Here is a 13622-nt window from a genome sequence, read left to right as displayed (position 1 = left end):
CCTCTGGTGGATTCGAAACAGCACAGGCTCAAAAAAAAAAAAGGAAAATGGAGTGGAATGACACGCGAAGGGTTGGTTGTATGATTTTATAGGTGACTGCTTGTGGAGTGTAAAAGGGGCCCCTCGCTGATGAGACAAATTAATATAATAAGCGAGGACCCATTTGCAAATCAGAGTGGAGTGTCAGGTCATAATCAGATGTTATGTTTAGGAAAAACGCAGAGCCTTTTCTATTAGATACTGTCAATTATCCCGACGTTCAGCCCTCTGCGGATACAGTTTACTGACGTTTCAGATAAATAAACACAACAAAAACAATTCGAACGATTACTTAGGTTTTATTGGAAACATCTGTCACCTTAAACTCTACTCTTTGGGTTTGGAACATTTTGTGCATAAAAACCTTTTATATTTGCTATTTTTCTGACAATTTTCCTTTAGTCTTTGTGTTTTTTCAAGTATTATAGAAAAAAAAGGAATCCGTGAGATTTTTTGCACTACTTTCTACAATTTGAAAATAATTAAGAGTGGAGGTGCACATAAAGGTAGTGAGATTCAATCCAATGGAAATTGTATTTTTGCTGTTTTTAACATGTAGCATTTTTCTCATGTATAAAGAAAACAGCTTAAAATCACATTCTTTACATTTTTAATTCAAAAGAGTAAATTTAAAATGTAAAAGCATAGAAACTATGGCAGGAAATCATCCTAATTTACTGAAAAACTACCCCTTATGATGATAATTGACTCCAGACTGCTAAACAATGGGTCATTTCTTACAAGTATTTGTGGAATTTTGTCAACAAGCAAGAAAAAAAAGTACTGCAATTGAAAAATGTCTCTGTTCTCCACTTTATTACAACGTTCTTACAGTAAAAAATGTTTGACTAATCAGTCTGACCACACAGTAAACACACAAACTGTCTCCTGGGATTTTAACAAAGTTAGACATAAATAATAAATGGTTAGCAAAGAATTATAAAAGGAAGCTTCATTTCTTTCCTTGCTATTACTATGTATTTACTATGACATAATCAAAACTAATTTACATTTCCCTGCAATCAGCATATGGAACATATTCCTAATAAAAAAATATTTTAACAGTTTTTACAAAAGCAAAAATACTACATACTCAGCATAAGGTGGAAGAAGCACCAATCTCTGTCATTTCCAGAACACTGAAACAATGAAGTTTCCAGTATTCATAAAGTTTTATTCACTATCATGAATTAAAAGTCAAAAAATGAAAATAATAAACTGCATCGACTGCTGCCTAATGTAAATTTCCTACAAAATGCACACATCAAACCTAAAACAAACATCATTATCACCCTAATTCTTCAAAAATGTCATATTAGTGCTTTTTAAAGCAGGACAAACAATTACTATCATAATTTCAGTAATCCTCTATGTTCAGGGGATCAAATGCAGAAATGTTTAAGGAGAAATAAATAAAAAGTAATTCTTGGGATTTTAACGTTGCCCTTCAAGCATAAAAATGTGAGCAGCAGCAGCACAGAGCAGCGCTGAGTCATGACTCTGATATTTTCCATCCCTTGATTTGTCCTTTTGGATTTTTCAAGCCCTTTGAAAGAAGAAGAAAAAAAAAGCAGCAGCTCCTTTATCTTTTTCATGTGTGCATTACTGTTGACAACAACCTCCCTGATGGTATAATGACTCCAGTCACTGTCAATTAAAATTTTGTTGTATATTTTTGCTTGTTTACCAACTTGCTTTTTAAAAGTTTTAATGCTTTAGTGGTTAAATTGAGTCATTAAATCCACATCTTTCTTTTGCAGCATTTAAAAAGCTCAGCTCAGAAGTTCTACACATTTGGTCCCCAAGAACAATCAAACTACAACAAAAAAGGGGAAATATTGGATGTTTTGGTTGTACAGAGTTTGGATTGTTGGTTTAAGGCCAGCCTGTAACAGACAGATGGATAATTTGGTGTTTTTGCCAAGCACTTTTTTGAAAAATGCCTTCTCTTTAGCAGACAGTCTCCAGCAATGACTTCTTGGATGGTTGTAAAGCTCCAACCATCTGGACGATAAAAACAAATTGAAAACATCACCTGATGTTCTGTGACTTTTTTTTTGCTATTCGTGAACATTTTCTATCCCCAAAAAAAGGAAAATCGGACTAATCGATGCTGAAGTGGCGGTGCAGATGTGGTGACCGCGCCGCTGTGTTTGGGGGGTTTTGTGTGCGTGGATGCCTATCTGTCTGAGCAGCTTTTTTCACAGAGAAAAGGATTTCTGCTTCAGTAATTGCCTCTGCCAGATTTTCCCCCTGAATCTCTCCCTCACTCATTTTTCTTTGGTATCTATTTTCTCTGTGAATTTGCTCCTCTTTTCTTCCCTGCAGAGTTCTCCCGTGTCCCTCTCACCCTTCAATTCTCTTTTATGTTCTCCGCGTCTTTCAGCTTTTCAAATTAACCACGATAACACGGCAGAATCACTAGGAAACAGACACGCGTGTGACTCACCTGTCCATTAAGATCATTAAAGCCAGTGTTCATTTTCTGAGCACAGAACAGACATCCGATGAATTATGGATTCGTATGTTTAGGACAATACACCAGCTTTTTGTTCAGAGTAACAGGAACCGACAGTGACGGACAGGCGCAGACGAAGGCAGAAATAACTCAAACTGTGTATTCATCCAATGAAAACGCTTTTATTGTGTGTGGAGGTTATCATTCAGCACTAGAGGAGGAATGTTTTCCACAGTTTGAGATGCTTTTGATTGATTTCCTGCAGCCTCTATTGTCAACTTTAACGTTTGTTGGGAGACTCATTTGCAAAAAACAATCTTAAAGTATCTAATAACCCGTACTTATGGAGTCCCTGATGCTGTAAATCATTTATTATCGGTTTTATAGAGCGTTTATTGACTTCCAGCTGCTTTGTTATTTGTTATTTTGTCATTCTGCTATTAACACTTTCACAATAAACCACTTCTGGAATCTTTACAGTGTTATATGTTGCATTCTAGATTTTTTTTTTAGTATTTTAAAGCAAAGGTTCCCAATACATTGATCACAATTAGGGGTTGGAGAAAAAAATCAATTATTAGATGCATCAATTATGATTCTGAATCGCTTTATAAATTCAAAATAATCAAGAAAATTTTAAGTAAAAGGGCGTTTTCACTTCGACATTTTTTGAAGAGAACTCAAACGTGGCTGATCTTGTAGGTTGGATAAAAGTCATGCGGTGTGCAAGTTCTGTCAGACTAAAATTAAATATGTAGGGAACACAAAAAATTTGCAAAAATTGCATTGTGTGGTTCCATCCGCAGGAGAAGGAGGGTAGAAACCGTTCAGCGTTACTGCCGTGAGTGTGGCTTTAACAAGTCCTGCTGTGAGCACTTCTAATGGTCAAAAAACATAGTGCACATCCTACAGAAACTTCCACTGTCTTTGGAAAAGGCTAAGCGGAATAACAAATGAGAGCTTTTAAAGCCAGGACTTGAGACTGTAACATCCCTTTCCGTCTCTTCTTCACCGACAGTCAAACCAGCACGGCATACTGTGAAAAAGCTGAAACATGGGAGCAGTCGTGAAAGCCGACAGCATTAAAGTGTAAAGCTGGGAATTCAATCGCTACAGAATCAGACTTCACAATAACTGCTTATTTAATAAGCTAAAATCTCATGTTTTACACACTCCGAAGCTGCATTGATGATTGTTTAATAATCAGATCGTTGCCTCCTGAATCATAATTGATTTGTGAAGTGCCTTAAGTTATCCACCCCTAATCCCAATCGGCTGGTGAAAAAGATTGTGGACCATCAAAAATAAGTTAAAAACATAATTTTTAAATCTGTCGTCAGCCAAAGAAAATCTTTGCTATCAAGTACATCACTTTAATGCAGAGCTTCTCCCTAGCCCTTCTCCCTTCCCCTCCATTTGATGGGGGAGTTTAAGTACAAGTGTCTCAGGAAATGTATTTTTTAAATTCGACCCTCCAAACGGAGGGATATAAAGTCCTGCGTCATGCTAAGAAGCGCTTTTCTTCACGTGGGTGCACTCTGAATCACAGAAGTTTACATTTTTTGTAGCATGATTTTTTAAAGTTATAAAACTGCTGTTGTTATGTATATTAAAGCACTGGAAGCTCTGCACTAAAGCTAGCGGACTGGCGATTATTGGTGACGTCATCGACGAAAGTGACGTCTGAGAATTTCATAATTCTCTGTTTGGAGGACCAAATAAAGGGGAAGGGAGAAGGGAAAAATTTGGATTGGGCCACAGAGTTTTTCCTTCCTCCTAAACTTCAGAAAGGTTTAAAAGTTCAGCACCCTAATTGTGGATGTAGCTGCTAATGTGCCTCATTTTTTCTAGACCGGCCCAATCGCTTAAAAAGAACTCAAACAGAACATTTCTGTTGTCAGCAAACCACGCTCTGCTCCACCGCTGACAGGACAACCACCCATAGATGGCTTCAATTAAACAAGCCGTTGAAGAAAAAATGACATGAATTAATGTAATTTCACATTTTCATCTAAATGCATCATATTAATTCAAAGTACATAAATACTGCATAAAAAATGTAAAGTTATGATTTGACAAAATATGATTTTACTGTATATACAGTCAAATTGTGCATTATTAAATGTGTGTAGACTTTTAAACATGTTGATATAACTTCCTAAATGAAACAATTTTACTGTTTTTCCACTTTTGACATATTTTTTAAAATGTTTTTTCTTCACCTTTTTGCGACATGTTTTTAAAAGTCCTATGCTAACTCTCTTTAAAAAAATGGCAAAAAAAATCTGTTTTTCATTATGTTAAAAGCTCTTGACATTAATATGTGGATCAGTTTTTTCAAAAGTAACCGAACAAGTGTCAGGTGCTTCAGTTGACCCCTCCCACATCCCAAAGTATTTCCATCCCAGATAAAAACACAAAACAAACTTCCTGTAGTTGTTCTCTCAGAAGCAGGTTCTAAAATATTTTATTAAAATTTTCTGTGATGCTGTTTATAAATACTGAATTGTCTTTCATTCTTACACTTACATATATTTCTGAAAATTCTCATTTTTTGTGACAATATTAAAAAAGATTCAGCTCCTAAGTTGCACTGCGCCCCAGTTTGCTGAAGGGTAAAAAGGTAAACATAGTTCTATCACACTATTCCAGACAAATTAACAGCAAAGACGTTTCAATGAAATCTCCTATATGTTTTTAAAATGCAGCAGCTTCACTTCACTCCGGTGTTAAAAAATTGACTGAGTCATGTAGTCTGAAAGCTCTGTGTGCCTTTAAGAAAGACATTTAACCCAACTATCCTCAATGGTAAAAACCCTCGAGTCCCTCTGGGGTCTGCTTAATGTAAAATGTCTGGAGACTTTTCTGATCTTTTTTATCTCAGCCTTCAGAAGTTTAGTTTTATTTTTTTTTTATTCTTTTGCCAGTTTTAGAGAACATACAAAAGTGGTTTCAGTTTATGCATTTTTTAGGCATTTTAAATAATAAATCATAAAGTTTAGACATAAATATTGACATTTCAGTCTCAGCTTTGATTTGACTGCATATTCCCTTCATTATTGATAAATATTGTTTACAGCTTTTGACGAGGAACCTTTCGTCTCCAGATTGACCACTTTTGGTCCTGAAGATGTCAGAACAGCCACATCAGTGATGTTTGTCAGAACAGGCAGACACATTTCCGTTCTGGCACGCAGGCAGCAAACCTTGACTTCACTTCCTCTCCTTGGATGACACGGTTGATGTGTGATCCAATCTTTTGACACTTTGTCAAACGGCGCGAAGCTCCACTGCTTTCTCTGTGTCTGTGTCTCTGTGAACGCTCACCGACAGATGCCTTGTGTCTCCATCACAGGAGATGCAAACCTCAGGTCCTTCACAGAGAAGAAAACTCATCTTCAACACTTTAATATGAAGCAGTAAATATTTTAAAGTGGTTATAAGTTTTGTTTAGAGGTTTAAAGTTGTGTTTCATACAGGAAGCTGACATGAAAACAGTTTTTTTTTTTAATTATTCAGCTGGAAAATCTATTTAAATCTGCAACTATTGATCCTTTTTGCTGCTGGATAATCTATGCATTGTTGTTTTAATTAGTTTATCTATTGTATCTATTTTTTTAAATAAAATTATAAGTTTATGTGTTGATTCAAACATCAACTTCAGGGCTGCAGCAGAAAGAATCTCTCCATTCTCTGCCGGCTCAGTCCAGTTTTCAAAGCTTTCTGAAATGACCCTGAGGCGCTGCTCACAGAAGTGGAGCACCGGAAAAAATGTTTGGTAAGGCAGGCAAACTTCAGACATTTCACATATTATAAAAGAACCTGGAAGTGCAGCATGTTGCAACAGCAATTAACAACCTGAGTCCTACACCTGGAAAAGTATTAGAAGTTAAAGTTTAGACAAAAAAAAAAAAAAAAAAGAGTCATTTTCTTAGTGATAGTCTCTGCAGAGCGGCAGTAGTTCATTAGAAATTAATCTCTGAGTTGTTGCTTTTACAGGTATTGGACATGTATGGAGCACTGAAAAACAACATATTCTTCCTCAAAGTTACCAAATTGTTAGTTTGTGTTCATGCACTGATGGTGCTCAGGAGGCGATTCCTTCTGAGCCTGTTTTGTTTGCAAGTTCATCTTCTGTCCTTTTGAGTCATAAAAAACAGCTATATCTTTGGGTTAAGATGAAAAACTCAATGAACTCTTGCTGAACTTGGTAAACTCCAGCTGAGAGACCTGTCATTCCTTCCTGCTCTGACAGGAACGTTTGCTTTCAGACTCAAATCTAAGTTTTTGTATCCACATCTCATGCACCTGCTGCATCCTTGCTTCAGGCTAGATACAAGCTGCTGCTCTGCTCTTCACAGCTTTGTGTTTACACCGATTGAACGAGTCAATCACTAAAGTTTGCATGTGTCCAAGCTCAACAATCTGTGGTTGGTGTGGGAGAAGCCAAACCCACAGTCATTTCAAGGCCTCAACAGCAGAGTTTACCAGTCATGATAAAAAATAAAAAGGGGCCTTTACTCAGATTTACCACCTAACAGTAGCGGTTGGACAGTTTTAAATGCGTGTTGTTGGGCTTGGAAACCCTGCGGCCTCGTTTGAACCGCTCAGGGTGGAGCGGCTTGGCTCTCTGCACACCCGTGGGGCTGGAATAAAAGCACAACTTTGAGATTTTATGGTCCTGTTTAAGTTTTAGAAACCTTTGCAAAACTGGAACCATCTGAGCAGCTGAGTGACATTAAGCCCTGCAGGTTCCAGTTCAGATCTGGATCGACTTCCTTTAAAGACTCAGGGGGAATCGGGTTTGTGTCAGATATTCCTGGAAAGTTTTTTTGCACTGCAGTTTGGTGAGAACATGCAAGAATTTTGCACATTTTTTCCACGTATTTTCAACAAATCCTGATGGCGATGTCACCAAATGCAGGTGTGTTGCTTTTGGAAACACTAGCAGGGGTTCTCCGGCTACAGGAATGCTAAGCAGGAGCCGACTTCAGATCCAAGAGCGAGGATGACGACGGCACATCAAGAGGAGGCGAAGAGGGACTTTTTTTTTTATAATCCTTTCACTGAAATGTTAAAACCACATGGATTCAGGCCAAAAAATATCAGAATCAAAGGAGAAAAGACCAGGGTTATGAGAGCTGGCTGGAAAATGTTTACAAGTGCAGACTGAATGATGTTGACGTTTGTTTCACACATTTCACATGGAACATTTTAGGTGTTGGGTAGACAAAAGGCTCATATATGAAGTAAATATTAAATCTTTGGAAGTTCACTGGGTTTGGAATGCAGTGAACTTTCATTTGTAGCATTACAAACTACTATCTAACTAACTACTACTATCTTTAGGGGTTTTGTAATGAATGACTCCTCAAAATGCACATAAAGTTTTTTACATCAGGGGTATCCAAATCCAGGCCTCAAGGGCCTGTGTCCTACATGTTTTCCAAGAAACCTGACATTGACACTCCTTATTGGCTAAACACACCTGATCCAGGTGATCAACAGCAGGGTTTCACGAATACCAGCAAGAGGCCGGCCCCTTGAGGCCTGGAGACTGGAGAGTGGCCCCTTGTGGTTGTAGGAAATAACAGCCCCCATTGTCCCAAGTGGTTTTCCGTCCAAGAACCAACAAGTCAACAAGATGCGACTGACCGTGTACTGGGTCGTACGGGTGTGCTAGAACCATAGAAATTCACTTAGCGTATTGAAATGTTCTGGTGTAGTTGATGAGAAATAAAGCGACCACAATAGTCAAGTAGAATTTAGTCCTTTTAATAAAAAGTTGGAGCAGAGTACTCTGAATCGTCAAAACCCTGTAATTTGGACTCCACAAATATAGTCCATAAGGTGGGTCATGTGTGGCTTCAGGCCAATGTTTGTAAGGGTTCACCATTGACTGATTCAAATCAGTCATCTTCTAGGACATAGTTTCTGCAGAAAGACAGTAGTTCATTACAAATTTGCCTCAGAGCTGTGGGCGGGAAAGTTGGTGTGCAGTAAACCCGCCCCCTCTTCCCCTTGGAGCAGGGAGTTTGTGTTATCCACATCAAAAATATGCTCCTTTTAAACTATTTTTTATTCATCTGCTCCTGATTTATAACAATTTGAATGAAGAAATACTCAAAAATATCATTTTGAGCTTAATTTTCTTAATATATGCCATCTATCATCAGAAGAACATGTTAAAACAAATCATTTTCATCAGGGTGGGACTTTAGAGAACATGCGTTCTTTGAGATACCATAACTCTGAGTGTTTACGCAATCAACGTGAATCACCTGATTCTAATGCAGAGACAAGCGGCTTTTGACTAACATGAAGCACATTGGAGTTGGAGTTTTTTTATTTTTATTTAATCTTTATTTTACCAGGAAATACCTTTGAGATTAGATATCTTCTTCAAGGGAGACCTGATTATTTATAATAATTATGATAATTACGTTTAAAGTTGACGAGTTACGATAATCGTAGGAATGTAATTATTGGAGCTGAAGGTCCTGTGTTAATGAGCTAATTGGTGGCGCTAAATTGACCCTGGGTGTGCATGCATGTGAGTGTGTGGCCTCGCTACAGACTGCCGACCTGTTCAGGATACACCCCACCTTTGCCCAACAGTAGCTGGGTTGGCTCCAGCAACTCTGTGGCTCCAAAAGAGGGTTCTCAACATGGATGGACTTATTTCCTTCTTTGGAGCTAGAACCACTCAACTTCATTACCAAAAAATCCCAGTTTTACAAATTCCTGTCTGGGTTTCAGTTGCACTGAAAGTCTGCCAGCTGAAAAGTCCAACGAACCAACTCAAGTCCAGAGACGAGAAAGCAGTCAGTGTCGAGTTACGTTGAAGTTGTGTTGACTTTGTGTTCCTTTTGATGTTGAAATCTCCCTTTTTTGTGTGCTTGCGTGGAATGACACACTCAATCTGTGTCTCTCTGCAGGTCAGCCTTCCAAATGACTCCAGCTGTGTGGAAGAGATCTTGCGGGTGAGTTGCCTTTACACACACACACACACACACGCACACGCACAGTAATTGCAGTGATTATCAGCTGTTTTCTGTTTGCTCTCAAAGACTTCTCCACTCAATCTGATTGTGGAAATGAAACCAAGAATAAGAAACAGAGGGGAAAAGAAAAAGATCTATTGGCTCTGGTCAATGATTATGCAACGTTCTTTAATGACTTCATGCCTAAATCTTTTCCACGCTCTCCCCTCATCCATCCTTTTTTTTCCTCCTTGAATCTGCATGTCATCAAAATCACATCAAGCTGCACATTTTTTTTCCACACTTTCCATCTCCATTCTTTCACAGAAATATGTCAGGACAGAGATGTTTACCCAATCGTTTTCAGTTTTCTGTCAGGAGGACTTAAAAAAAAAAAAAAAAAAAAACCTTCTCCTACTCATGTCAGCGTCTTCCCTTCATTCTTCTCCGCCCTCTGCCATTCACCTCTCTCTTTGTGGCAGATCAATACAGCAGTCAACAGGCTGTGTGACAGATAGTATACTGTGAGCGCATGAAAGGCCTTTGTCAATAATATTGGGGCTCTATTGAATTGGGTCTGTGGTTTTCAGCAGTGTCAAGTAGAAAGAGTTCAGAAATGTGACGCGGGGTGAATCGGAGCCAAAAACACATTTTCCTGTGCGTCTGTGATGCCATAGATATGTCAGCTGTCAAAGTAACATGCTTGTCTTTTTACAGCTCAAGGTAACAGTGTTTATCTGAGGCATAAACCTCGACACTCCGCGGCTTCTCACAGCATTTGAGTGATTTGATGCAGGAAATGATCGCTTTTGTTGTTAAAAATAATGTTTTGCAACTAGGAGATCTGTAAAAAAGTTCTTAATGACTAGGAAACTTTAGGAAATCAGAGAAAATGATGCTTTTTCTGATGAAAAATATAAATGTCAGCTTGTTTGTTTGCAAAAATACACAAAAAATGAATGTCGGGAAATCCTCCGTTTGGGTTATTCTGGTATGAAAACATTACGTTTCTGCCAGCAGCAAGATTAAAAAAATAAGAGTGGAAAAGCGTTTATGTAGATGAAAGAAAAAACTATTTTCATAAATATCTCAGCTTTCATTTGGCTCATTGGCAAAGCTCAACCATGTCTCTGGTTGCTTGTTGTCTTTGATCTGTATGTCAATAAAAGCATTTACTCCATTTATTAGTTTATTGAACCTCACACCCTGCCGTACTGTGCAGCTCCTGAGCCTGACAATGAGATAGATGGCAGCTTAGACAAGTGAGGAGTTATGGTGGAACTCTATAGCCAGTTGGGACTTTTAATATTGTATTTGAGAAATATTTAGCATATTTAAGAGGTTTTAAAACTCAAGTGACTAGTCTAAAATAGTGCATACACCTTAAAACTATCAAAATAGATGTTTTTCTCTGAAATATGATCTAAAATATCAAAACCCAGAATACAAAATTCAGTTTTGAATTAGCTACTTTTAGTGATAGTGTTTATTCTCGTCACCCTTAAAAAATAAAAATAAAAAAATCAGATCTCAGCTAATGCCTGTTTTATTTTATTTGTCTGTTGCAGCCATTCTCCTCCTTTCACAAACGTCTTGTTCTTTCTTCTTCTAAATGACATCTATCGTGTCTAAAATCGTTCCAAACAAAGTTTGTCCTCTACTGGTTTGTTTGCCTTTCCATATGTCTATATTCTAATATTTTATCGTACATTTTACCCTTTAAATAGGCTGAAATGTTTGTTTATTCTTTGCCATCTTTGAATTCTTGCAAGAAAGAGACGTTTTATAGATTATAGATTACTGTAAAGTTACAGTAAATGTAAAAACAATACTACTTAACCTTTTGCAGACCCACTTAAATGCATTTTTTGATGATGCAGGACATGAATAAAAGTACAAACTGCATTAAAACTTTTTTTTTTAAATTTAAATTATTGGGAATTGGGAGCAGACGGAAAAAAAGTCGTTTCAAAAATCTTCTAGCAGTGACATAGAAGGCCACAAGGTTCCTGCTCCGTTCATTTCTGACGATATTAATTGAAAAACTAAAAATACATGTAAATGCTACAGAAATGTATTTTATATATATGTAGGTGAGGCAAGTTTATCTGTATAGCACATTTCATGTATAGAGACAATTGAATATGCTTTACATAAAACATTAAAAGAAACTTTAATTTAAATTTAAACATATATTAAAATAATATATAGCTAACTTGCTATTGATGGAATAGTCCAGTGCTACAAAGACAAAACACTAACATGAACAGTCATTTGAAAGATTATTTTTATGATAAAGTTAAAAATAATGGGTGCGTAAATGATTTTAGACATTTCTTTGTAAGTGTTCAGCTTGGGGGTCCCGAAGCGTTGGCATTTGCCTAATGGTAAGTCCAACCCTGGACTTGAACCATGGACATCTTCGTTTTTCTCGTTCTCAAAACACCAGAGTTTTAGCCGCAGTGTGTACATTCTTTCAACTACTGAATGTCCCGAACCATTTACGTAATTAACATAGTTCCAGTGGATTGAGAAGCAGCTTTGCGCTTGTTCAGGCGCCATATTAATAAGAGTCATTTCATTTAAATATGATTTATATGTATTTTTGGCTCAACTCCCCTGAAAATTTTCTGAAAATCTGGATCAGAAAAATCAAAATGCTAAAATTTGAACAGTAATTTTTTTGGGCTAAATCTGTATGTTAAACTCATCCTTACACGACTAAATCTGTCAAATTAAAATAAATAAATAAATAAATCAGCAATGTTTCTCCAAGTCAAAGTTTAAGATGAAAATGAAGTGGGTGATTTTTAATATAAAACTCTGTCATGACATTTATTAAAGTAATCAATATGAAACAGTTTTGTCTCATTTAGATTACATGGAAACAAATCTTTGACAGATGTTTTTTAATTATAGTTTTAAATTTTGTTTATTCTGGTACGTCATGTGACACACTGGAATGATTCAGTTTGCACAGAGTCTCTTGCATTGCATAACCTGGGGTTGTGATGATGTCCTCCAGCGCTCAAGGAAATCCACCGTGATTCATGTTCTGGCTGTTTAATGACATTTCTACTCACACATCTCCATGTGAAATCGGTGATCCTGTCTTTCATGAGGCTGGTCTGTTCTGTGAGGGATGTAATGATGTCAGAGAGCGGTTGCCTAGCAATGCAGCGTCGTCAGGACGAGCGTAATGCACCGGTAGAGTGAAAGTGCACACGTGCACGCGCCTGCAAGCTCATTCTTGGGCATCTTTTTTGCAGTTTTGAGCGCACTTCTGCGCTGAGCCTCGCATGCGTCATCAGATGAGTCATGGGGCCCAGAGGGGGAACAGATGTATGATGGGCCGCTCAGTCTGACCGAGTGACCTGCCGCTTGTCAGCCCAGTTGAAGTGAAACTTGAATGACTGTAAAGACCAGTGAGCTTTTCTTCAATTTAGAAACTTAAGAGGTTAAATCAGGGTTTTGTGAAGAGCAAGCGTCACAAATTCATGTAAAAAGAAGAAAAATCTGTTTTTAATGGGCTTAACCTCCCTGTTATGTTAGGGTCTAAGTGACCCAATTTGCTGAGAAGTAAAATTAAATATAAACTGTTTAAGCTGAAAGTTTTATTAATTTCCTTTGACTTTCCAGCTGCTGAGCAAACAGAGTAACTGAGTGACAGATTTTACTAGTATAGGACTACAACTATAGAGATGCAACCATACAGTTTGCTCACTGTTCAATATGGGCGTCACGGTTTGATATGTATTGATCAAGAATAAATAAACCCTGAACTCCTACTATTCCACAGATCATGTTTTATTTTGCAAAAAAAAATACCATAACAAAAATCTATTTTTTTCAAGTGCACAGTAGTTATTGCAGAATCACATTTAAATAGAAGTCTCGTAAACATTACAACTAATAGGAACTGCGACATTTAAGCTTTTAAAATTTAGTTGAGTCAACATTCTTTTGAAATCATCCTAGAGTTACATTGAGTTGAGTTTATTTATGTATCATATATCTACCAATACTAATGAAGAGGCGAGTGAAGAGGCGAGTGTATGCAGGTTGGAATGGGTGGAGAAAAGTGTCAGGTGTGATGTGTGACAGAAGAGTTTCAGCACAAATGAAAGGAAAGGTGTACAAGA

General features: G+C 37.3%; 1 protein-coding gene across 3 annotated transcripts in view; it reads left to right on the top strand.

Annotated features, from left to right (window-relative positions):
* The window catches only part of aff2 (AF4/FMR2 family, member 2), a 199322-nt gene that overhangs the window by 92599 nt on the left and 93101 nt on the right, over positions 1–13622 (top strand). For all 3 annotated transcript variants that reach the window (XM_024283313.2, XM_024283311.2, XM_036214109.1), the window contains exon 5: positions 9436–9480. In XM_024283313.2, the coding sequence (XP_024139081.1) occupies positions 9436–9480 (45 nt within the window). The remainder of the gene's footprint in view (positions 1–9435; positions 9481–13622) is intronic.

This window comes from Oryzias melastigma, linkage group LG10 (assembly GCF_002922805.2).
Source record: "Oryzias melastigma strain HK-1 linkage group LG10, ASM292280v2, whole genome shotgun sequence".
Taxonomy (NCBI): domain Eukaryota; kingdom Metazoa; phylum Chordata; class Actinopteri; order Beloniformes; family Adrianichthyidae; genus Oryzias; species Oryzias melastigma.
The sequence above is the reverse complement of the archived record's forward strand: the minus strand, read 5'-3'. Positions and strand labels throughout refer to the sequence as shown.